The 26505-nt window shown below is 37.8% G+C and overlaps 2 protein-coding genes across 3 annotated transcripts in view; one reads left to right on the forward strand and one right to left on the reverse strand.

Moving 5' to 3' along the window:
- Positions 1–358: 358 nt before the first annotated feature.
- Positions 359–20370, reverse strand: DNASE2B (deoxyribonuclease 2 beta). Its single transcript, XM_056123481.1, has 7 exons — positions 20327–20370; positions 19598–19960; positions 13408–13585; positions 8734–8815; positions 5427–5588; positions 3710–3907; positions 359–1368 (listed from the first exon to the last, which is right to left on the reverse strand). The coding sequence occupies exons 2-7, from the start codon at positions 19708–19710 to the stop codon at positions 1028–1030; spliced, it is 1074 nt and encodes a 357-aa protein (XP_055979456.1). The 5' UTR covers positions 19711–19960; positions 20327–20370; the 3' UTR covers positions 359–1027.
- Positions 20371–21724: 1354 nt separating this feature from the next.
- The window catches only part of LOC130031920 (uricase), a 39243-nt gene continuing 34462 nt past the window's right edge, over positions 21725–26505 (forward strand). For both annotated transcript variants that reach the window (XR_008793714.1, XM_056123482.1), the window contains exon 1: positions 21725–21828. Coding sequence is in view for 1 of the 2 variants with exons in the window: in XM_056123482.1 (XP_055979457.1) it covers positions 21799–21828 (30 nt within the window). In the remaining variant the exon portion in view is untranslated. The remainder of the gene's footprint in view (positions 21829–26505) is intronic.

Here is a 26505-nt window from a genome sequence, read left to right on the forward strand (position 1 = left end):
AGTGATCAAGTGAAGTGATACTTGTTTATTCCCTCTTCCTCAAACTGATAGACTCCAACCACCTTTTCCCATTCCCCTCCCCCACCAAACTGACTTAAAAAATGTTACTCATTATTCTTTGGTCTTGTCTTAATGGGTAGGTAGGTTCATATTCAAATCGTACTGAGATTTTTGTTTGTTTTTTGGTCACACTGGCGATGCTCAGGGGTTACTCCTGGCTCTGTGCTCAGGAATTACTCCTGAGGGACCTTATGGGATGCCTAGGAAGAAACCTGGGTCAGCAGCATGTAAGGCAAATGCCCTACCCATTGTACTATCTCTCCTGCACCAATGTAGATTTTTAATTATCAGCTTTGTCAGGCTCTGTGATGTGTGCTCAAAACATACTTTTTAATTCAATAGTGAATGAATACAACATTTCTCTCTATTCAAAGGCTCAGGAATTCAGTGAATGGATCAAAGTTATACAATATGCAAGTAGGAGCAGCAATAAGAATGGACACATTACCATAAGAATGGATACATTACCATAAACCAGTGAAAAAGAACTTTAAGAAGAATATGATGAAATAGTATGGCGCATAGAGAAATAGATCAGTGAGAGAGAGGCTGAGCGAGTGAGTGAGAGAGAAAGACTAGAAAAAAACTGTAAGAAAGAGAGAAAAAGTTTTTTTTCATAGAAAGATGGAATAAGACATGAAGACTGTCTTTATGTAGAAAATAAGACTTAACCTATACAATGACCAATTAATCAATGAGTAATTGAAAACTGACTAATTTGGGACACAGTTTTTCTTTCATTATCATTTTAGTTATATGTAATAGTTTTTATTTATGATGTGTAAATATGAAGTAGAGAGATCACTAATTGGGTAACAAATTTGTAGATACAGGAGAAAAATATTTTTTTCATAATATGTGGACTATAAGAACATTCAAAGATTTTATATATATTAAGAATAAATCTATTAAAAGAAGGCTATTCATCAATGTTCAAAAGGATGCTACATATATACTTTCACCAAGTTTAGCTACAGTTGTCATAACGTAAAACTAATCCTTGATATGCTTTGTAAATATGCTGATTCTGTGTACAAATGAACCCTCCACTTCTGAAAGCTTGGTATGGACTCCTATTTAAGTCTCCAATACATGTCCATTGATTTTTGGCCCCCCTTTTGGAAACACACCATTTAGCATGATCCTGATAAGAACTGAAATAAGATTGTCCAGATATCTTGATTGCTTTGGCATTGTAGACGTGGTAAGGAAGAGAGCAGTTGGAAGGAAGCTCTTGTCTCTTTCGTTGCCAGGTTTCTGTTAGCAAATGTGTCTTCAATTGTTGAGCCATCCAAGCTGCAAAGATGTCTAGATTTGTGAGGATGAAAAGACTGAGGTTAGAATTTATACTTTGAGACAGTATAAATAAGTGCGTGAAAATATCCACAGGAATAAAAATCATAATTCACCCCTCATATTTGGATGTCACAAACACATTAATCACAACATAATTGAGATAGTGGATGGAAGAACATTTTGTAAATGCTAAAGTGATATGAAAATAAAGTTATTATTGTCATTACTCTGATGATACTGGTGTCTGAAATATTTTCTGCCACACACAAACAAAGGAAGAAAAAAACCTGAAAGTTCTTGAAGGGTATAAAGGCAATGAAAATAATCAGGGACCAGTTTCTGGGGCTCTTTGTTAGCCAGATGATTGGATTTTCTTATAATAAATGGTGAATTTTTAAAAGAACATTAATGGGTAAATGAGATTAATTTATAATAAAAAATAATTGAGAGGCTATGTGCAAGATAAATTGGGAAGAATGCATTAGAATAGAGCTATGAAAAATATCATATGGTGACAAAAAATAAAACAGTGACATTAAACACAGGAGTGGGCTATAATAGTGGCAGAAAATTTGGGGAGGAAAAAATAAATATGAGAGTTAGTAGGGACTTGTAACTAACTGAATTTGATGACTTGATGGAGTGGTGGTGGTGTGGAAAATAAATTTTGAATCCTAGGGTGAGTCTGCAGTCTAGGAGAAATAGCTTTTGGGGGGTAAAATCATGAAATGAATTTGGTGTGGCTGTATAATCACCAAGTAGAAATGTCAATTTCACTATCGATTCTATTTGTCAGTACAGAGGTTTGGGATGCAGACTTAGGCTTAGGATTCACCTGAGGGTTTGCTGGAATCATGTAGTATGAATAGTAGAGTAAAATTAGAAGACCATATTACAACCCAAACCACCTTAAGAAGAGGCAGAGAAGAAGGACTTGACAAAAGAGACTTAAAATAAGTGAAGACCAAACGACTTCATATTTTTCAAAATCAGTGAATGAAGGGTTGTTTCAGAAAGGAAAGGATTTTAAAAGCATTTTAAAAGCACCAGTTTTGCAGAGGCTATTTCCGTCCTGTAAATTTTGGACTCTCTGGTACCTGACACAGGTCTTAGCAAGTAGCAAGCATTCAGGAAATTTTATTCAATGTATAAGGATGAAAGCAATAAAAAACAAAGAAACAAGATTAACAAAATTAGTCATTTGTTTGACTGCAGAGAGATGGGAGTGTCTACAGAGTAATAAGACTGGTGTGAAGTCATTGAAGGGACTTTTAAAAATGAAATTTGGGGCCAGACAGATAGTACAGCAGGTAAAGCAGTTACCTGCTTGCCGCTTACGCAGGTTCAATCCCTGGCACTGAATATGATGCCCCAATTCCTGCCAGGAGGGATCCCTGTGGACAGAGCTGAGTAAGCTCTGAGCACTGCTGTATAAGGCTCCCAAGGGGAAAAAAATGGAAAAAAAAAGATATTTGGAAGAAAAATAAAAACATGAATAGCAATTTTAAGACTAAGGAATACATTTTAGGCTGGGTTGTGTGTTAATAAGAAAGTGGAAATAGAAGACAGAAAAGGTCTTGAATATAAACCAGGTAGTGGCTGGAGCGATAGCACAGCGGGTAGGGCATTTTCCTTCCATGCAGCCAACATGGCCGACCTGAGTTCGATTCCTCCGCCCCTCTCGGAGGGGAGCCCGGCAAGCTACCCGTGTCGTATTCAATATGTCAAACACAGTAACAAGTCTCATAATGTTACTGGGCCTGCTTGAGCAAATCGATGAACAACAGGAGGATAGTGACAGTGACAGATGAATTAAGGTGTTCAGATCTAGAACACAGGGATGCAAAGGTTTTTGTGGGAAGAAAATGTAAAAAGAATGAGAGAAATGAGATTGTTGGTGAGGGATACTCTATTGAAGTGGTTTCTACTGAGTGACCTCTGTTCTCTCCACGAAGGAAAATGTGAAGCTAAGAATGAGGAGGCAGAGTGATGCAAAGGATGTAAGAGTAAGGCAGGCTAAAAAAAGCCCTAGCTGCTGAGAGAAATAGAAAAGGGTGTCAGCTGTGGTCCTATACTCTCAACAGAGGCTGAAATCTGAGTTTTTCCTAATTCTTGGCTGAAAGGATATGAAGCAATTTTGGGGTTGCATCAACAACCCCACTGTCTGAATTTAGTAGATACTGAGGTAGCTTTTTGAATTTAATCTTTGACTTCCCTTCTCCCTTTCTTTCTCTTTTCCTTCTTTATTTCTGGTTATCTTTCTTGATTAATGAAAATATTTCCCCTAAGTAATCCACAGTCAGTCCAAGAGCAGAGTCAGAAAAGCATATTATTTGACAACATGTTTTTGTACCATCGAAATAAGAAGCAGGCTTTGCAAAATGGAGAAATTTTTGTCCCTGGGCTGATCGAAGTGTGGTGAGGTGCCTGGCAGGGATCTTCTGTGATCTGGTCCCTGCACATAGCTGGGGCATGTAAACAAGCTCCTGGTGAAAAGTGGCTGGGATGAAACAGCTGTATACATTTGGGTTGTAGATCAAGAGCTGAGAATCTGAATCAAGAAATAATTTTTTAAAAGTTTAGAATTTAATACAAATGAAAATGCTTATTGCTGCTATAAGTACGGTAAATTAAAAAACAATGTCTCTCCCCCCCCCACACCCATCACCAAAAAAAAAAAATACCCAAACATGCAGTATTCTCTTTAAGTCTGGTTTAAAGTAGTTTAAAGTAGTTAACATCTACTAAGCATTTCCTACTTTCTAGGACTATTATATGAGATCTTATTATGAGATGAGTTCTTTTACCATTGTCCTAATTTTATAAAGAACTTATATAACATGTACAAGTTTATAAAGCTTGTAGCGTTTGGATTTGGCATTCAAACCTAGGCAATCTAGCTTGGAAGTCATATATTCCCACTCCTATATATACATGCTCAAACAGGGAACTCCATTGTGTCAATCATCCAGTTCCAAGAACAATGATAAACTCATAAGCTTGTACTTCTAATCTCCATGGTATTTAACAATCTAATCATTACACGAGCTCATTCTGTTAGACCCAGGACTCGGCCTGGGTGAGAATCTTGGTAATCTGTGAGAACCAATGAAAATTTGATAGAAAACATTTTTCAAATTTTCTATACTTAGAATAAAACACTTCATTTCCATTTATGGATTTTCTTAGCAAGGAATGACTGGTAAAACAAAGTAGTTCATTCCCTCTTTCCCTTAATATACTTCTCCAGATCCAAGTAATTTTGTGGGACCTTAAAGGAAGAACATCTGACTCATGTTGTCAGGTTGCTGGTGGCCTATGGGGAGCCTGCAGGTTGAATAATTTTTAAAAAGATTGAAACCTTTATTTAGTAATAAGAATCTTTCCTTCTCTGGTTTGATCTGATTCTCTTTTTCCTGCTCTCTGTCTCTCTGTCTCTCTCACTCACACATATACAAACACATCAATATTCACACTCCCCCTCTTACACACACACACACACACACACACACACACGCACACGCACACCCTAGATTCCTAGATTTCTGGTTCCATTTGGACAACATGGAGATTTATAAACATTAGATCATTAGATCTGAATTCCTGCAGATCCACAGTATGATGGAGCAAGCTAGGGAAAAGTCAGCAACTCACTGTGTCACAGTGTCACTGTCGTTACGTGTCTGCCTGTTTATTTTAGCTATTTTGGGTACCTGCCTGCTCCCTATAGGTATTTGAAATTCGATATGCCAAACACAGTAACAACAAGTCTCACGATGGAGACGTTACTGGGCCCGCTCGAGCAAATCGATGAACAATGGGAGGACCGTGACCGTGACCCTGATCAAATTAGAAGACATCATTGGAGAACGCAGGAAGTCAAGGTCCAGTAAGCAATGCTCTCAGGGTCTTACCATAGAAAAGCCAATACCTGAATCTAGCTATCAAATATTCTGTGAGTAGAAGACTAAAGGAAGTGACCCATACAATAATACCTTTCCATGTCCCTGCTCCAACACTTGTCCTGTTTTTGTTTGATCACTTGTTTTGCTTATACATTCTACTGTTACCTATTGCTTTATACTGGCTGTACTTGAAAGTTACGCAAATGCCAGTTTGTCCATTTCGTCTCCCGGTGAGTGGATAATCATAGCCTTCTGCAGGAATGGGAGGAAACCTGGGAATAGAATGGATCAACCAGAATCCTTGGACTTTGTTCCACAGCAGTAAGCCTGCAGATAAAGTTAATGCAGATAATTAGAAAAACAAAGCTTCTTTGAGAAAGACGCAGATGTAAAATTCTAGCTCACTGGCATTTCAAGCTAATGTTTTACAAGGCTAATAATCACAGGACTCATGTTCATTTCTCAAATATTTCAAAACCAATGCAGGCACACATCCGTTGCCCCATTACTGATAGCAAGCCGCTGCAAAAGAGCAGTCACCCAGGGAAGAGTTAAGAGGAATCTCATGTTGAAACTTGAAGGAAAATTTGTTTTGGCAGAATGCAAATTTGCTAAATTGAAATTTGACCTTGGTAAACTATAGAGTCACCTGGCAGGCTTCAGATAATGTCTTCACTGCTAAGCAGCTAAGTTATTTTCACAAGCCAGCTGAAGAACAGAGTTGAAAGAGAAAATATCAGACCAAGACATGTGCTGGCAGTAAATTGTAAGAAACTGACGCTCACTTATTTGCAGAAGAGTCATCCAATTCCAGAAGTTTAAAAAAATAAATACAGAGTGATCTTAAGAGAGAGAAAAAGGTAACTCTGCCAAAGTATGACAGTTAATTGTGTTTAGGAAAAACCTCTATTGTGAAATAATATCAAAAGAAGAAACTAGATAGATTCTCATCCTCTTACAGTTTGGCAAAATGAAGCCCATCTAACAAGTGCTTATCATTATTTCTGCTACAAATATACCAGTGTAGTTTGGTTATACTAGATTTTTCCAGTTTGCATTTGAACGTGTAGCATAATTATTAGTAGAACCAAATGTCTGCCAATTATTTCTTTCAAAAGCACATCTTAAGTAAGCATAAAACACAATTTTTTTTCCTGGGTGGAAACAGAACCACTATCTGTACATGGGTTGAAAACGTTCAGCATTCTCTAGTGTTTTCACCTAACTCAGCTAGAACTTTAGTTCTTTTTAGCCTGGTGAAGGGGCTTCTTTGTTGAAATTTTAACCTGATATGAACACTATGGGATGTCCAAGCACACACTGATAAAGAAAAGCTAGACATGGGTCTTCACTTTCTTTTGCGACCCCCTGTAGCAACGAAGATGATGAAGAAAGTTGTGATACAGAGTTGTTGGAGAATAAGATGGAGAATATTGTGTATAGAAGAATTGGGCTTTGTGTATATTGGACTCTTACAAGGGCAACTGGGTTAAATCAAAAGCTTTCAGTGCTCATGACATTTGACAGTCATTACAACTTGCCTTCTTAATCAGTGGCTATAAACTGGCAGCCCTAAGCCGAGACTCCTGTGCAGATATTTATTGTTTCGTTTGCAGAGTACTCTTAAAAACTTGGAATTCACTGCCAATATTTACAAACTAGGGAGTTTTTTTTCACAAATGCTATTTTTCAACATCTGAAAACTGTGTGCACGTAAGGAAAGTTGAGTAGTAATTGCCTCCTTAAACCAGGTACATACTTGACAATTCTCCTGGTACCTACAGGACTCACTTGCCTGCTCCAAAGGTTTTTCCATATGGAAACCTTGAAAAAATGTTTTGCTGTAATGTATTATCTGATATGATATATTTAGAAAATGGTTTCTAAATGGTCATTACAATAGTTTTATAAAATTTTCAAAAGATATTATAAAAAAGTAGAAAAGATAAGTATGGTTATGTAATGGGGATTAGGGTTACATATTTTTGATTCTGGCATTTAAAATTTTTTTATAACATATATTTGCTAATAGCTTATAACAGGAAATTTCACTGCACTGCACTGTACTGTCCTCCCATTGTTCATTGATTTGCTCGAGTGGGCCCAGTAATGTCTCCATTGTGAGACTCGTTACTGTGTTTGGCATATCGAATATGTCACATGAAGTTTGCCAGGCTTTGCCGTGCGGGCGAGATACTCTCGGTAGCTTGCCAGGGCCTCTGAGAGGGGCGGAGGAATCAAACTCAGGTTGCCCGGGTTGGCCGCGTGCAAGGCAAACGCCCTACCTACTGTGCTATCACTCCAGCTCAGGAAATTCCAAAAGTTACTATAATAAAATTACTATAACATACAATAAAAGTATAAACAAAATAGATAAGAAGCTTATTAGAACAAAAATTTCGAAAACAGTTTTTTAAAAATGTTTATTTCAGGTATAAGAAATGACTGATTTTTTTCTTTGTGATTAATACTTGACTAAACTTTACTAAAATATTTCTGTATACTCACACACAAAAATGAACATATACTGCTGGCATTCTAGTAATCAGTCTATAAATTATGCAATAAAGTTTTGCTAAAATATATGTTAATAAACTGAAATTTGTGGGAAAAATGGTTAAATCCAATATGTAATTATTACTTTGTATATAATCATACAAATTATGCATGATCTTAACTCAAAACAAACCATTAAAACGTTATGCTTTTAAGTGAAATATAACAATATATAAGATGGAATATGTAAGAAATATTGATTTCTAGTAGTAAAGAGACAACCTTTGCCACCCCCCCTTTTTTTGTAAATGTACTGCTTTCTTTTTTTTTTAATTCATTTATTTTTTTAATTTTTATTAGTGAAACACCATGAGGTACAGTTGTAGATTTACAAATTTTTGTGCTTGGGTTTCGATTATACAGTGATCAAATACCCATCCCTCCACCAGTGCCCATTTTCCACCACCATGGATCCCAGTATCCCTCCCACACCCATCCCTCCTGCATCCCACCCTGCCTCTGTGGCAGGGCATTCCCTTTTGTTCTCTCTCTCCTTTTGGGTGTTGTGGTCTGCAAGAGAGGCATTGAGTGGCAATCATGTTCAGTCCATAGTCTACTTTCAGCATGCATCTCCCATCCTGGGAGGATCCTCCCAACACCCTTTATTTGGTGCTCCCTTCTCTCTCTGGGCTGCCTTTTCCCCTAGCATGTGCAACTGACCTGCAAGCCATGGCGTGAACCTCTTAGTATTTATCTCGGTTATTCTTGGTTGTTAGTCTCCTGTTTTGTTAAATGTACTGCTTTCTATACTCCTTTTATTTAAAAAAATTTTTTTTATTGAGTCACTGTGAAATAGAGTTAAAGAGCTTCATGACTGAGTTTCAGTCATACAATATTTGAATACTTATCTCTCCACTAGTGTACATTTTCCATCATCCATGTCCCTGGTATCACTCCCACCACCTCCTTGTCTTACCTTTGGTGTGTCCATGTTTTGTGCTGTAGTTCACAGCATTAGGGACACCATCATTGTATATGAGATAGGCAGTGCTGTTTTTCTGTGGGACACATTTGAGTTAAAGGGTATTAATTTTCCACTCACAATGTCTGTACAATTAAATAGCCTGCAAAACAGAATTTTCATATGAGAAGTCATTCATTCCCCATCAATCTGAAATTTGTGACATGCCAGATAAGGAATAGGAAGTCCATTCTCAGCCATGACTGACTAGTTTTGTGTGACAGGAGCCCTGCGCTTTTCTTTTTCCTTTTTTCTTTCTTTTCTTTTTCTTTTTGGGCCACATCTGGTGATGCACGGAAGTTACTCCTGGCTTTACATTCAGGAATTACTCCTGGAGGTGCTCAGGGGACCATACGGGATGCTGGGAATTGAACTGGGGTCGTCCCCTGTATTATCGCTCCAGCCCCAACCCTGTGCATTTCTAATATGAGAGTGAGAATGACAATCTTATTTATCTAGGTTGTTTTGAACTTACGTTTTTAGTTTGGCAACCAGCATATAATAAAAGGATAAAAAATATTTGTTCAGAAAATGAACTAGGAATAATCAGCCTTGGTTTCTTTTTTTTTCTTTTTACCATTGAGATTATAGTCAAGATACATAATGGACCAACAGGATCTGATATCCAATATCCTCTCCTTACTTTATGTTTAGTCAGAACTCTGTGTTCAATCAGGATTGTTAGTTCTCTGTTCCCCTTCACAGGGGAAGGTTTTTTGTTTTGTTTTGTTTTTTTATTGTCACCTCACCTTTCTAACTTGATATTTCACTTTTTATAAAAAAAATAGTGGTGAAATTAAATATGTGACATTGGATCTCCCCCTCAAATAAAAATAGTGTGTCTCCAAACAGTTGAACAAATCTCTAACTCAAAATGACACCAATAGGGGCCAGAGCATTAGTACAGTGGGTAGGGCATTTGCCTTGACACAATTAACCTGGGTTTCATCCCCTGGCACTCCATATTGTTCCCAAATGCCAACCAGGAGTGATCCGTGAGCACAGAGCTAGTAGTAAGCCCTGAGCACCTCCAGGTATGGTTCAAAAAGCAAACAATGAAAAAACAAAAGAGGTCAATATTATAGTAATTTTCTAATATCTAGGTACTGTTGTGGGCCTCATTGACACAGTGAACCAAACAATTCCCTATCATCATAAAGCTGATATTCTGAGTGAGGATATTTATCAAGTCAGATTATCAAAGGTGTGGTGGAGGAAAATAAAGCAGGACAAGGGAATGAAGGACTGCTGTGGGCGGTCAGGGTAGAGATGCCAAGAAGGCATAAGAGTAGCGGAGTAAGACCTGGAGGCGAAAGAAGGGACCATATGTGGAGGTTGGAAAATGTTGTTCCGGGCAGAGGGGACAATAGATATGAAGGTGCTGAGGCAAGAGTTGGCTTGACCTGGCCAAGAAATGTTTGGTTGTAAGGTACCAGAAGGTGGACAGTAACATAGACCTTATAAGAAATCTGGTATCCAAATTTTATTTCCAACAACCACCATGGAAGGTGAGATGAAGTTATTATTTTGATAATTGCTTCGTATTTGGGAAAATTTGTTTATATTTGTTCTGTGTGGTTCCATTTCATTTGTGTCTAGTTTCATTTTAGTGAAAGTATCTTTTATTGAAGTAAATAATGTTGATATTAAAAAGTTCAGGAACATAATTTGAATCAGGAAAGGGCAACCCATTAAAATTCAACCCTTAACAAACATCATTAGTTTTCTTTTTGAAAAAGATCATTAACAGCATCTTTTGTAGTAGCTTGATTATTTGATACAATTCAAAACATTAAACAATCCTTACAACATAGTCTGCTTAACATTCTTGGCTACTGTGCTACATAAAAGAAAGAAAATTGTTTTCGTACTCTCATTTTCCATATTTGACCATTCATCTCCTTCTGTAGAAAATGAAGAGCTCTTCTATGAATCTATGTTGAAAGTGTAAGGCTGCTAATGTGTACCTTTCACAGTGTGGAGAGGATCTGGGAATACTTAGTATGGAACTTCATACTTATATAAAATTTATTTTTCTATTCAGGAGTGTAACATTAACTAAAATTAAATAGACTATAGTCCTAGTGAAAAAAGGCTCTCTGATAAAAGGGAAAGATTGTGAACTTAGGGAAATTCAGAACTTTGACTATGTCTCTAGAGACCTTTAACACCTATGTCAGATATTTTACTATTAATATTGACCAGGAAGTGTTTCTACCCACACCTAGCAGAGAAGGTAGACAGGAAAGAACAGAGAGAAAATTTCAATATAATCCAAAAATGAGGTTACTAAGCCTTGTGGAAGATTCTTATTTGCAAGGGAAAAGGGGAGATGATTTGCAGAGTAAGCCAAGCATTAGCCTATGTTGCCTTGACAATTGAGATTTAAAGCTATTTGGTGTGATGCTCCATTCTAGTCTCAGTTTCTGTTTAGGAGGTGGAGGTGGGTAAGTTCTCATGGAGGCTTCTGGAAACTACTTCCAACTTCCAAAGAATATTTCATCTCACCTGGATATCACCCTCTACTGGTGCTGTTCTTCTTTTGGTTCCGTGCCAATCAGGCATGGACTTAAGCCCTGTACAATGATTTTCTTTGCAGGATCCATAGCAAAAGAATGTGAGAAGATTTTATCGACAGTGTGAAACATTGAACAATTTTACCGCATCATGCTGAACTACTCTCTACCTCCCTTCATGGGGTTTATATTTTTTAATTCCTAGCTCCCACTGACCCCTGTTTTATTTGGCAGAGCAGTTCATGTCCCCTGCCCTTCCCTCACCCCCCTCCATCCCACTCTCTCTCCCAAGTCTTTGGGACAAGTAAAGATCATTATTATATTTTGATAAACTCAACCATCTACTCTATCTATGGTAAAGAAGTGAAATTTTTTTTATTATTATTAGTGAAACACCATGAGGTATAGTTGTAGATTTACAATTTTTTGTGCTTGGGTTTCTATTATACAATGATCAAATACCCATCCCTCCACCACTGCTCATTTTCCACCACCATGGATAATATCCCTCCCACCCCCATCCCTCCCATCCCACCCTGCCTCTGTGGCAGGGCAATCCCTAGTGTTCTCTCTCAAAGGAGTGAAATTTTACAATGTGCTCTCCCCTCTTCCCTGGCCCTGAAGTCTCTCTGCTCCCAAAAGGGAACAAAGCTCATGTTTGTTTCACTGAGAATTTAATGCTCCTTGTCACCCACCCCCACTTTCCTGCCTGGGAAAGCAGAAGCAGCTGCAGGCAGTTTTGATTTTACATAATAATCTATTTATCCAAAACAAGATTGTTGCTGACATTAAATAAGTTTTTGAAAGCACCCAGAACATTTCTTGGCACATCAGGCTATACCCAATAAGTTTTGATTTTGTTGCTGAGTTCTGAAGACTGATCTTAGTGGCAGTTGAAAGTGAATATTAGTATGCACATTGGTTGTTTCCTGTTCATTCTGTGTAAATACATAGGCAGACACATGGAATCATGATAGAACCTAACATAATATTTTTATTGTGGGGGTTTAATTAGTTGACATATGGAAAGGCCCATCACATTTTAAATGTTGAGTTGTTTTATGCATTTTCTTTTCTACAACTTATTGAAAAGATTGCATACATGAATGCAGTTTGATGTTTACTGTTGTTGTATTTGCCTTGTCACATCGGGTTGGAAAGCAGTATCTTGTCACTAAACAGAAGTTGGTGCTTTAAGTATTAGAAATTTGCACTGAGCCAGTGAGTCTAATACCGACTTATTTGGGTTGATGGGCTGGAGCAATAGTACAGCGGGTAGGGCATTTGCCTTGCACGCAGCCAACATGGCTGACCCGAGTTCGATTCCTCCGCCCCTCTCGGAGAGCCCGGCAAGCTACTGAGAGTACCTCGCCCACACGGCAAAGCCTGGCAAGCCACCTGTGACATATTCGATATGCCAAACACAGTAACAACAAGTCTCACGATGGAGACGTTATTGGGCCCGCTCGAGAAAATCGATGAACAATGGGAGGACCGTGACCATGTGACCGTGACCATTTGGGTTGATTAGGCTGATTAGCTCATTGCCTGATAAATTTATCTCATTGCCTGATAAAGTCTGCATGGACGGCTTAATTTTCACTCACACAATGGTCTTAAACTAAAGCTCTCACTCTAAACCTTCTTTGACAGGAAAATTATAAATAAAAGGATTGAGTAGGATCCTTTACTTGGGTCATACTATTCAGCACCACTATGCCATAAGAAATGTTTATTTCATGGTGTATTGATCACAGATCTATATTGTCTTATAACTGGAGAAGATTCCTCTCCCTGACTCTATTAGTGTGTCCCGAGAGAACAGACACAATTTGTCAACCAGAAGGTTTCAACATTCAATGAGCTCATACAGTCACTATGACATCACTGGACATTGTGCTGAATTTACCAATAACAGGATTATGATTGCTATAATGTCTTTAAGGAGTTGATCAGGTTGATTGGGTAGGTGTCCAGGGCTAGTTATGATCTAATTTTCCTGAAGTAATTAGGATTGGGGTGTTTGGTGAGTGAACAGGAAAATCTTTGAGTAAGTTTGGGTTCTGTTTCATGCATTTTATGTGATTAGAGTATATGGTGAACTATAACATACCTGGGAGGCATGTGCTTCATACAGCTGCTGTAAGGTCCTTCCCACAGCACTCTTGGTAGTATTTATTAGTTGTTTACTCCTCCTCCAGCTTCTAGTTGTAGAGTCTAGGTATAGGTATTCTAACCCAATGTCTTTACTTTTCTTATCTTGCCTTTTGGGTAACTTGTAAAAGGTAAACCTGATAAAAAAAATCACGATAAATTATTAATATTTATCCATTGCTATACATTATCTTTACTCTTTATCAGAAAAGGAAATACAAATTTGACTAGACATGTTCTAAAATACTGTCTAGCTTGAGTCTGATCCCTTTAGAATGTAGTCTTTGTTATTCTCAGAATCTACAGGGCTGCGGTGGGGTGTCAAGGCCTACTCCTGGGACTCGAGAGGGTTAGATATTTTTCACTTCTTTCCTAACTATTTGACATGTTCATCCTGTTTTTGCAGCTGGCTGACTGTGTCTGGCTTTTGAGATTGGGCTCCAGGACAGGTAGAGACTGCCTTTGAACATTCTTCAGCTTGGTTGATCAGAATGTTCTCCACTGAAGATTCAGAGCTGAGAGGAGACAATTTAGCAGTACTTTATGGTCATTACCTTTAGATATCTTACAGGAAAGAGGTGGTTAAGCCCACATAACATTCAGTCATTTGGGTGTTCATCTAAACCAGTGTATCTCAATGTGTTCTAGTCATATTTTGATCCATATGACTCTTTGTTGAGGGGCTTTCTTTGCATTGTGGAATCCCTGGTCTCTGCCTAGCTGCTGTTAGTATAGTAAATTCTCAATTAACATCATAGAGAAATTCTTGGAAATTTTAATTTGAAGTGAAATGATATATGAAGTTAATTTTACCATAAACTAATTAATAGGAGCAGGAAGTAAGTTATCCCAGTATATTTTTTGCACACAAAATTTCAACCAAACTTTTAAAAGAATTTGCAAACACTTTCTAGATGTCAACAATTAGATAATAATTTTTCTGAAGATATTACTTTGTACTTAACAACTTGTTCATTTTTTTAGCCCACTTATTTAAATTCAAGGACACAGCTGGTTGAGCCTTCTGGTAGCTCAGGGTACGAAGTGGTACCGAACCTAGGTAGCTGTCTCTTCCATCACAGACGAAGTCACCTCTACATTCTTTCACACACACATGCACACACATACTCACATAAACTCACATCCATTCTCACACACACACACTCACACAATAAACTCACATACATTCTCTCTCACACTCACACACACATTCAGAGTGGGGTAATGTAGACACAACAATGACCCTAATGTGCACATCTTTTGGATGAGGGAAGAAATTGTAAGTCTTGGAAAATAACTACTCAGATGTGAGGACAATTGCAGCTTCCACATGGATATAGTCCTAGCTATTAGTCCATTTTATTTTATAATCAATGTTATGATGCGATATTATTCAATATTTGCTCTATTCCTTAATCATGGCAATCTGAAATGTTGCCAAGCATTGTCAAAAGTCCCTGAAGAAGAAGGGGCCAGAGTGACAGCATAGGAAGCATTTGTCTTGCATGTGGCCAATCCAGGTTCAATCCCTGGCATCTCACAGGGTTCCCAGAGCACGACCAGGAGAAATTCTTGAGTGCAGAGCCAGAAGAAACCCCTGAGCACCTCTGAATGTGGCCCCCAAACAAACAAAATAACAAAAAAGTCCCTGGAGGCAAAATATTCCTTGTCTAGTCAAATACTCTCCAAAAGCATGAATCTACAAAACAGGTACCCAACAATGTTCCCTTATTATTACCATACTGTCTCATAGTGCTCGTCAGTTGGTTAAGAAAACCAACTGTGAGTGTGTGAGTGTGTGTGTGTGAGAATGGATGTGAGTTTATGTGAGTATGTGTGTGCATGTGTGTGTGAAAGAATGTAGAGGTGACTTCGTCTGTGATGGAAGAGACATCTACCTAGGTTCGGTACCACTTCGTACCCTGAGTGTATGCTGCTATTTACATAGCACTGTAGCACTGTCCTCCCGTTGTTCATCGATTTTCTCGAGTGGGCCCAGTAACGTCTCCATTGTGAGACTTGTTGATACTGTTTTTGGCATATCAAATATGTTACGGGGAGCTTTCCAGGCTTTGCCGTGTGGGCAGTATACTCTCAGTAGCTTGCCGGACTCTCCGAGAGGGGCAGAGGAATTGAACCTGGCTCGGTTGTGTGCAAGGCAGATGCCCAACCCTCTGTGCTATTGCTCCAGCCCAGTACTAAAATTAATTATTCGAAATTGACTTCTGAAATTCTAATTGACAGTACAGATAATATTTTTTTCTGGTGTAATGCAACTTCAATTCTCAATTCTTTAAAAAAATAAAAAACACCTCAGACAAGTGTAAAATTTCTGTCACTGTCACTATTCCCCCATTGTTCATCGATTAGCTCGAGCGGGCCCAGTACCGTCTCCATTATGGCACTTGTTACTGTGTTTGGCATATCGAATACGTCACGGGTAGCTTGCCAGGCTTTGCTGTGCGGGCAAGATACTCTTGGTAGCTTGCCGGGCTCTCTGAGAGAGGTGGAGGAATCAAACCTGGTTCAGCCAGGTCAGCCACGTGCAAGACAAATGCCCTACCCGCTGTGCTATCACTCCAACCCATGTGTAAAATTTATATCAGAAAAATAATTGGTAAAACAATTTTAATGCACTTAATCATACAACCAAATTTTCTGATATCCTCCTTTAAAAGGCAAAAAACTAGTACTTAAGATCAAATAATAAATATGCTAACAAAACTTTTAAGAAAATATTTGTTTTGTAACATATAGAATTTTTTACTCATATCTAATAAAATGTAATTTACACTGGTGTAAGCAATGACTATAAAAGATATCTAAAATAAAGCATGCCTTGCTGAAAGTAGACTATAGAGCGAACATGATTGCCACTCAATGCCTCTTTTGCAAACCACACTACCCAAAAGGAGAAAGAGAACAAATGGGAATGCCCTGCCACAGAGGCAGGGTGGGGTGAGAGGGATACTGGGATCAGTGGTGGTGGAGAATGGGCACTGGTGGAGGGATGGGTACTCGATCATTGTATAACTGAAACCCAAGCACAAAAATTTGTAAGTCTACAACTGTACCTCAAGGTGTTTCACTAATAAAAATTTAAAATATAAATAAATAAAATAAAGCATGCCTTGACAAACCCTAAAATTTACAAAAAAAACCACCAAATTTTGCTCTTTACATAAACCTTTTTATATTTATTTTTACATAATTTAGGTTCCATGTTTACAATAGTGTAAATATTGATGGTTTTGATGTACACAGTTACTGTACTTTCACTATCACCAAAGTGCTCATGATTTATCATCACTGTTTTTTAAAAATTTTATTTATTCTACCTGAGGTCACGTGTTTGCAATAGTACTTCCATTGATGGTTTTGACCTACACTACAGTTACCTACTTCATCCCTTACTCCTGTCAGCCCATGCTCTCTCCTACATGAATTCTTTGTTGCTCTCTTCAGGCTTTCTTACTCTCCGGGCCAGGTTTTAATAGGTGGGAGGAAACATAAACATATTCTCGGGTGCTGACATGAGGATATTCTGACCTCCATCCTTCACAGTACATTGTAGCATTCTGAGATTTGTCTCTTTCTGGTCAGCTCAGCTTTCTCTCTGACAGATCCTGCTGAATAATGTCGCCACAACCTATTTGCAGCAAAAATAAATTTTGTATCTTATAGCTTATATCTTGTCAGAATTTGTTTATACACCATCTGTGTGCCCAACAGATGAGTTTAAAGCCATAACTTTCCCTCATTTTTCCTGGGTGACTTTCTCCAATTACCTTCCAAAGTCTACTAAAGCTACCTATAGTTCAGACTTCTGTGCTGAAGTCAGATCAATCTAAAGACAGAGATCTTTCAGTGATTTCCAACTTCTTATTTTTGAAACTAAAGTTTAATACTTTGCTCCAAGTTCATGCATTCTTTGCTTTTGGGGAATATTTCCACAAAGGAAGGGAAACCAGAAACCAGATGGTCTTTATTTACCCTCAGCCTACCAATCTATTACCAAGACGTCTCAGAATCTTCCTATTTCCATTACCGCTTTATTTTTTTTGGGGGCGGATGAAGATGGGGCAGTGGCTATTTAAAACAGTTCTCAGTAGGCCCTGGATCACCACAGGTGATAGATACAAGACCACCAGGGTTCAATATAAGGGTCAGAGGGTATGATGTGCTTCAAGCCTTGTGGGTCCAGGGATACCTGGGCCATTCTGGCAGTGCTTCAACAGTGTTTAGAGACCTGCAGGGCTGCAGCTGGCTATGGTTGGGGGACCATGTGGTGCCAAGAATTGAACCCCATTAGCAAACAAGGCTCAACCTGTAACAGCATGTTAGTAAATCTCTTATACAAAGGCTTAATGGCTCCAGGCTTAGATATAACAATCTTCATACACTTTCTTCTAAAAAAACTTTGATCATGTTTAGCGGATTATTCATAACAAGCAATACAAAATAAATTATTCAGGGCCTGCTATTGGGGTAGGCATGGGTGGTGGTAGGGAAAATTAAAAATATTATTGGTGGGAAGGTTTAGTGGTGGTGGGATTGGTGTTGGAATATTGAATGTAAAAAATTATTGTGAACAAGTTTATAAAAATAAAATTAGCACTGTAGCACTGCACTGCCCTCCCATGGTTTATCGATTTGCTCTAGCGGGCACCAGTAATGTCTCCATTATGAGACTCGTTGTTACTGTTTTTGCCATATTGAATACACCATGGGGAGCTTTCCAGGCTCTGCCATGTGGGCAGGATACTCTTGGTAGCTTGCCGGACTCTCCAAGAAGGGCGGAGGAATCAAACCTGGGTCTGCCGCGTGCGAGGCAAATGTCCTACCCACTGTGCTATCACTCCAGCCCAAAAATAAAATTAAAATTAAAAAAAAAAGAACCACTGTGTTCTCTACCATTTCTTTAGATCGAGGCCAAACCCCTTCTTACCTGTAATGATACAAGCGTCCTATTGGTTTCAATGGTGCTAAACTGACTCCCAGACATTCAAAGTTCTCAATACTGAGAGTGGGATAATACAAAAATACATGAAGATTTGTTGAAGTCTTTTAGTAGCTCCCTTTCAAGGTCAAGTTTAGATTCTGCACCTTAGCCAGGAAGACCTTGGTGTCCTGGTCCTTACCTATCTCTAAGCTCACCTCCTGCCATCTCCTCACATGCTCCCCAAATACCAACAAATCTAAACAATATACAAAATTCCCACTCAGTTTACCTCTGAACCTCCAGGTGATTCCTTAACTGTCCAGAGAAGGCTGTGTATCTTCCTTGATTTTTGAACTAGATCATTATTATTCTTAAAACATAGTTTAAAACAGCTTCCTCAGAGAAGTCTTTGAATTCTATGTTCCCCAGTGCCCGATCTATGCTCCCATGGCAAATTAACAAATAGATTTTGTTCATCTTTCTGTTTCCATAACTCAAAACAAGGCCTGGTATAAACTAAGTAACTTTTGGCTGAATGACTAACGAAGTCACACTGTGTTCTCTAGTCTGAAGTTTACAGGAAGCTTGACATTAACCACTCCAGCAACCCAAAACATCCTAATTAAAGCGTGAAAAAGTGATCGAAGCTCGAAAAGAATCCAAGGCTATCATGCAATTCTCTTTAGCCTGTTTGACACTTTTCAAGAGGCCAGTGACCCATCACCCCCTCCAACAACTATCTTTCAGTTCTGTCTAATAAATGAAGTTAACCAAGCTGATCTATGTATGATCAAGCCCTTTCTCACACTTATAAAGGATAAGCAAAAGTCCAGTGTGAGAATGCAAATAATCCACCACTCTCCTTTGTCAGTATGTCCAGTTGAAGGACTGGCAATTGATAGGTTCTTTAGGAAAGTCTCCAGACAATTAAAAGAAGGTGAGAGAAGTCAACTATTTACCTCCTCCTGTGGCCACATCATTAAGCGCAGTGCCTCAGATCCAGGCTTAAGGCTTAAGGCTTTTTCAGGATGAGTGAGACTTTCCCCCTCACTCAGAGCCCCTCCCTCCTCAAATTGGACCCATTTATGAGCTTTAACAGAGGGGCAAGGGGGCTTGCAGTCCTTCTGGGAACATTATGGTGACCCTCTGTCCCTGATACCCTAGCTTTCTAGTTACACACAACAATCCTTACCCATCAGTTACCTACCAATCCACAGGGTCTCCGTCTTCATTTCGGCACGATATTTTTGTTGCTTCCAAAACTCCAAAGAAACCAAGGAAGAGCAAAATGAGGACTGTTCTTAGAAGTCTTGCTGACATTTTCTGTGTCCTCTATTCCATGTCCTAGTGAGAAGCTTTCTCTGTAGATGGGAGAGTCAGAGTTTTAGGTCTCTCTCAGGCCAGGCTGGCTCTCACATTTGATTCCACTTGCTTCTTTAGTTTGCTGTTCAGGCATTTCTAGAATGGAATTATTTCTGTGTCATTGTGCGATTCTGTCACAACATGCCAGTGTGACTCCGGGAGTGCTTATGCTGAATTGTTGACTGTTCTGCAGAGTCATCAAAAAGTTCTGGAGAGGAAAAAAAGGATATACAGTTAACTCTTTGGAGTGATCATTGTCTAGTATGAAGTTCAGTGTTATCTATGTTGATAAGCAAACACTTCCCAACTTATATATTAAATATATTTAATAGTCACTGTCACTACCCCCCGCCCCCCGCCCTTCATTGCCTCTCTGTGAACAAAAGCTGTCTGATTGTGCTTCACACATTAAACAGAAATAATAACAGAGTCCGGCAGCCAAAAACCTCCAGAACCCAATCGCCCCTGTGCTCAAAGCTGATCTCCACAGGTTTGGACGAGCCGCATCCTTGGATGAATCTATTGAAAAACTCAGGTATGCGGGTTTTGGTGACTGAAATCTTCAGGTACTCACAGAGTCAGGGATGAACCACCTTTCCCCTTTCCCTTTTCTTCCAGGAGCCTGGTGGTCACATGCATGAACTGCCTCTGGAGCTATATATAAGCTCCTTAACTGGCCATGATCCAGAGATTCACAAGTGAATCCTGAAAGAGATAAAAAAGCTGCAGGGATGCCTCAGACCCCAAAGACACCATCTAGTTAAAAATTTAAACTGTTTCATCTTATTTAAAATTTTAGAATTCGTAGAGTGGAAATTTTAGAATTCAGGAATCTCATACTCTATACCACTGATGTACCAGGAGTAGCACACTGTGGATAGGATGTAAGGCAGAAGGCAACCAATCTAAATAAAAAAATATTAACACACAAAGCACAACCTATAACTGCATGTTAGTAACCTCTTATACAAGGGCTCAATGTCTCCAGGGTGAGATGCAACAATCTTCAAACACTTTCTTTAAAAGAAATCTTTCTTGATCATTTTTAGAGAATTATTTATAACAAGCAATACAAAATAAATAATTTCAGGCCTGCTATTGGGGTAGGCATGGGTAATGGTTGGGAAAATTTAAAAGAATGGTGGTGAGTAAGGTATAAGGATGGTAAGGTTGGTGATGGAATATTGAGTGTAATAAATTATTGTGAGCAACCTTATAACATTTTTAAAATAAGAAATAAAATAAACATAAATAACAGAATCTTATATCTCAAGATTTAAAATTATAATAAAAAGAACTGATTACTTGTAAAATTTTTTATCTTAAGAAAAATCTCTCATTAGATAAAGGACCAAACATGATAACCTCTCAGTGTCTGTATTGCAAACCATAATGCCCCAAAGTAGAGAGAGATTATGGGGAATATTGTCTGCCATGGAGGGAAGGGGAGGGTGGAAAGGGAGGGGTTATACCGGAGATATTGGTGGCAGGGAATGTGCACTGGTGGGGGGATGGGTGTTTGATCATTGTGTGATTGTAACCCAAACATGAAAGCTTGTAACTATCTCACGGTGATTCAATAAATTTGGTTTTTTAAAAAATCTCTTTTATAGTGAGCACCAACTATAATATTAATTCTTTGAGGGCACAACACTATCTTGTACTCTGCTGTTTCCCGTGTACTATGCACCCTGTAGAAGTTCATTTTGTATTTGTAGGAAGAGTAAATAAATGGCAGCCTTTGGACACTTAAAAAAAAACTCTTAAAAGGTAACATCACAGGGTGATTCAAAGCAAGAGCAAATTCAGTTCTATTTTAGCAAAGTTGTTCACATGACTTCTCCACCTCCTAGTTTTAACCATTCAATGTGATGCTTTACTTCAGATGTTTTTACTTCAGGTCTTGGAGCCCTATTGGATGTCATGCAATCAGGTAAGCAAACAAGCTTCCTCTTCAGGTCAAATAAATAATGTCACAAACATCTATTTTGCCCTACTATTCATTCTCATCCTTAAACTGATTCTGAAGTTGAAGGTCAAGAGAAAATGTCCTATTACCAGAATGACTATAAAAAGGTGAGACCATTCTCTTTTTAGGGGGAAGGAAAGGATAAATAAACTTATGAAAAAATTTTCTTTAAGTGCATGATGGTATTGAGTCAATGATTAAATGTGTTATCATAATAAATCAAGGTTTACCTTTATGCCTGGAAAATATTATGACTTTGATCTGTCTCTGATCATGGATCTAGAATAGATCTTCATATAGGGATCTGGGCTCAATAGAAACTTTGCACTTTGGATGAATTCTATGACTAAGCTGGAGTTGTTCTGCATTCTCAGGATTCATAGGAAGGACTTGAGGCTCTATTTTTGCCTAACACACTTTTTGTGTGTGTGAGAGATATTCTGGACCACTACTCATATTTTACCATTTTCCGGAATTAAGGGCAGAGTTTGGAACTCAACTCATCTCTGATAAATCAGAATCATTCCAGGAGGACTCTAGAAACTGCATTTTTAACAGGTTTATTTGGTAATTCTGGTGCTCCCTAAACTTGCAGACTTGCTGCTCTGTTGCCAAGGCTATTCTGTGTCTGGTAGATTTATAGTCGACTGAAGTGGTAAACCACCAATAATTTTCTGGCCATTCTTCTATGAGTAAAATTATATTTAGGTACATTCATATACTTATTCAGAAAAAGAAATTTAACAACCTCAAACTTTTGATCAGTATTTTCTAATGTTAATACACCAATTACTTTTTTTACTTAAAGTGAAATAAAATTAATTTTATTTACCTTATGACATCTTCCCATAATACAATGGTAACTCAAGCTTAGGGCTCATTGATGAACTAAAAGAATGTTATGTAGACTAATATATGTGTTAAATAGGACATAAAAAATGTTTGTTTTCTCCTTACTACATGGTTAGCATAATGCCTGAAAAATAGTAATTGATTCATAAATGTTAGCTAAGGTTATTTTGATTACACTCTTATCTCTTTCAGTGGTTGACTGGGACATACTATATTAGGATGGTGTTTGCTGAATGAAATTTTATTCAAGGTCTAAAAAATAAAAGCATTACTTTCTTTCCAATATTCCTTTCAATACACAGTCTGATCTTTATTGCTTATCACCTGACCTGTTTACTGACTCAGTCTGATATCTAACAACTCTCCTTGAGCAATCACTAAATATTTGTACCCACATTGAACTTTGAAGGACTTCAGGGATTTCAACATTGCCTTAACCCTGGGTTTTGGTGCTTTCCAGTTTTAACTAAAAAAACAAATGTTGTGGAAAGAAACAGTGAATTTGGTAAATAAGGAAAATGCGAACCAGTCAGAATGTCAATATTATCCACTTTTAAAACTAAACAATGTGTATTATGAAAATACCATATCCCTTCACAACATATTACCTCTAAAAATAGTAGAATGTCCTTCATTGTAACTTGACCAAATACAGTGAACAAGGGAATAATTATTCATATGGTAGTGGGTTTCTTATTTTATCTCTAATGGTTGCATTAATTAATTCATTAAATAATTCTGGAAAATCTCAAAATTAATTTTTTTCTCCAAATTGCCCTCATCTGTTTAACTGCCAAATTGTAATACTTTTAGTTGCAGTATAATTGAAATGTAACATTATGTTAATTTTAAGTATAATGATTTGATATTTGAATAACTCTTATGTTGAGAAATTTTTAAATTTCCATTCTTAGAATCTTTCAAAATAAAATATTATTAACTCTAATGTTTATGCTTCATGTTATATCACCAAGGTTTATAATAAAATTTCTACTTCTGAACTCTTTTGCCCATTACACCCGCCCCTTACTCAATGCCTCTGGCAATCACCAGTCTGCTTTCTATAGCTGTGAGCTCAGTTTTGTTTTGTTTTCCTTAGATTCCATGTACAAGTGAGTATGTACAACATACACCATGCTTTCCCCTGTTCAATTTCATTTACTATCATGCTCTCAAGGTAACTCCATCTTAGCCCAAAATGCAGGATTCCCTTCTATTATAGCTAAGTGATATGCACATATATGCCGTCTTTCTTCCCTGCCTGCTGTACTATTGCTCTGGCCCCTGTCTTCCTTTCCTAAGAGTGACTCATTATTAGGACCTCATTATTGGGTCCTGTCAGTACTCAGTGATAATACTGTGTATATATGTGCATATATAAATAATATGTGATATATACATAAAGCCACACTGGAAAATTTTAGTTTTGATCTCTCTGAATTATGCCTCTTCCATGTTCCATTATATTTTTATGTGTATATATTTAGTGGGTTTTATGTCTCATTCACATATTCTATTTTTTGCATTTTTGCAGTAATCTTGGATTTATGTTTCATTGTCTCATTCTTTCTTGGAAATAGTAACCTATTATTTATCTCTTCCAAATAACTTATGTTTTCTTCTCTGTTTAAAGTTTATCAATCACAATGAACGTTTGAAAAGTTCTATTAGGATCTTTTCCAAATTTATTTGGTTTTTAATATATTGCTCATGATAGGAATAAATTATATCTCTTGAAGGTGATATACTCAATCTTATTTTTAATTTATATAAGACATTAAATATATAATTTTTTATTTTATAAATAATAGCTCCATTTGAAATCTTTGCTGGTTAGACTTTGCTATCAGTTGATTTAGGACTCATTTGTACTTTGGAATTTTTTTTTTGTACTTTGGAATTTTGACTATGAGTTCTTTTTCCGTTTTATGTTTTTGAAGTGGGGGAGGCTAAGCACACAAGTGGTGATCAGGACTTACTCCTAGCTCTGTGCTCAGGGTTCACTCTTAGTGATGAACACAATGTCAGGAAGTTCAATTGCCAGGGATTCAACTGGGGTCAGCTGCATATAAGACAGGTGTCTTACCCCTGTACTATCTTTTTGGCTCCAAGTTTATGTTCTTGAAGCATTATCTGTAATAGAATGTTTATATTGAGATAAAGTTGAGTTTCTTCATATCTGGTATATGATAGATTTATCAAAGTTCATGAGAACTCTCAAATCAGCCTTATTAATTTATTTTTAGTAGCCTTTTAAAGTGTATATATGTATATACATATATATATATGTAATGGAATGTATCTGCTTGAGTTTCACTTTATTTTTGTTCACAAGAGTTTGAAGTACTGAGATGAGAATAATGCTGCATATGACAGAGAAGGAAAAAATTGCATACTTGTTGGAGTGAAGGGAGAGACTTGGTTCATTTTGGTGAAAGAGATGAAACAAGCAAACTATTTAGCCTCATGTGTGTTACCTTCACCCTCTTCTTCTAAAGGTCTGGCTCATGGTCTGACTTTCATAGAGTATTACCAGGATTAAGTGAGATGCTGGATGTGGAGTCTCTGGCACATAACTAACTCACTGATTTTTTTCCCAACCTTGTTTTCTTCTATTTCAAGACACATTTATTTTGTTATCTTTTCAGATAGACTAAAAGCAATCTTTTGATGACATGATTCAAATGAATGCAAATAAGTCTTCATCACTAATGTTTTCAATGGTCTTTATCCAGATAAGATTAAAGTTTTATTCAGTTTCCTGTTGTTGAAGGCATAAAGCTGAATTGTTATCCTTCCCCAAAGGACAATCACTGTTCAGTTCTCTCTCTCTCCCTTATATCTTAAATACCCTTTGTCATAGACATAAAATATATTTAAACTTAGAATTCCCCTGTAGCACTGTCCTCCCATTTTTCATCGATTTGCTTGAGCGGGCACCAGTAATGTCTTCATTGTGAGACTTGTTACTTTTTTTTTTGTCAGATTGAATATGCTACGGGGAGCTTGCCAGGTTCTGCTGTTAGAGTGGAATACTCTTAGTAGCTTGCTGGGCTCTCCGAGAGGGATGGAGGAATCAAATCTGGGTCGGCCATGTGCAAGGCAAATGCCCTACCTGCTGTGCTACAGCTCCAGCCCAGAATTCCCCTGTACTGGAAAAAAGTCTAAAATTCTATATAAAAAAATGGGGGATAGTTAGGACAAAGAACATCTCTTGATGATGCATAAGTTCTAGTATTAGAGCTAAGTAGAATATAATTCCACTGTCTAACAGGACTTTGTCCACTATATCAACCTGATTGTCTGCTGTATAGCTTTGGACTACCACTTTACATCTCTGAGCTAATTTTATTATTTTTATTTCGTTTGTGGGCTATACCCAATGGTGCTGAGAGTTTACACCAGGCTTTGTACTCAGAGATCTATCCTAGTAGTGATTGGGGGAACCATATGTGGTGGGCTATGTGCAAGACAAACACTTTTACTCCGTACTATCTATCTAGCCCTATATTCTAATTTTTATTGAAGTAACGTTGCAATATAAAATTATAGAGATTTCAGATATGAATTATTAACAATGTGTGTGCTTCTGCAGTTTTAATTTATACCCCAAATTTACCCTTCTTGTTACTTTTAAAATAAGGTTTCTTTTGCTCAAATCACAGAGATTTTGTGAGGGGAGATTAAAATAATGTATGTCTCAATGAGGGCTGGAGCGATAGCTCAGCGGTAGGGCGGTCGCCTTACAAGCGGCCAACATGGCCGACCTGAGTTCGATTCCCCCGCCCCTCTCAGAGAGCCCGGCAAGCTACCGAGAGTATTTGATATGCCAGACACAGTAACAACAAAGTCTCCAATGGAGATGTTACTGGGCCCGCTCGAGCAAATCGACGATCAACGGGAGGGCCTTTACCTTTACCTTTATGTCTCAA

The sequence above is a fragment of the Sorex fumeus genome, unplaced genomic scaffold (assembly GCF_029834395.1).
Source record: "Sorex fumeus unplaced genomic scaffold, SorFum_2.1 ptg000047l, whole genome shotgun sequence".
Taxonomy (NCBI): Eukaryota; Metazoa; Chordata; class Mammalia; order Eulipotyphla; family Soricidae; genus Sorex; species Sorex fumeus.

Excerpts from the sequence above, each read along its gene's own strand:
- DNASE2B (XM_056123481.1), bottom strand. The coding sequence starts at position 19,710 with ATGTCAGCAAGACTTCTAAGAACAGTCCTCATTTTGCTCTTCCTTGGT. Across the intron at positions 5,589-8,733 it reads AAAACATGGACACACCAAAG|GCTTACTGCTGTGGAACAAA; the intron begins GTAAGACAAGGA and ends CTTTATCTGCAG. Across the intron at positions 3,908-5,426 it reads CAGCCAGTATAAAGCAATAG|ATTCTCAGCTCTTGATCTAC; the intron begins GTAACAGTAGAA and ends TTCTTGATTCAG.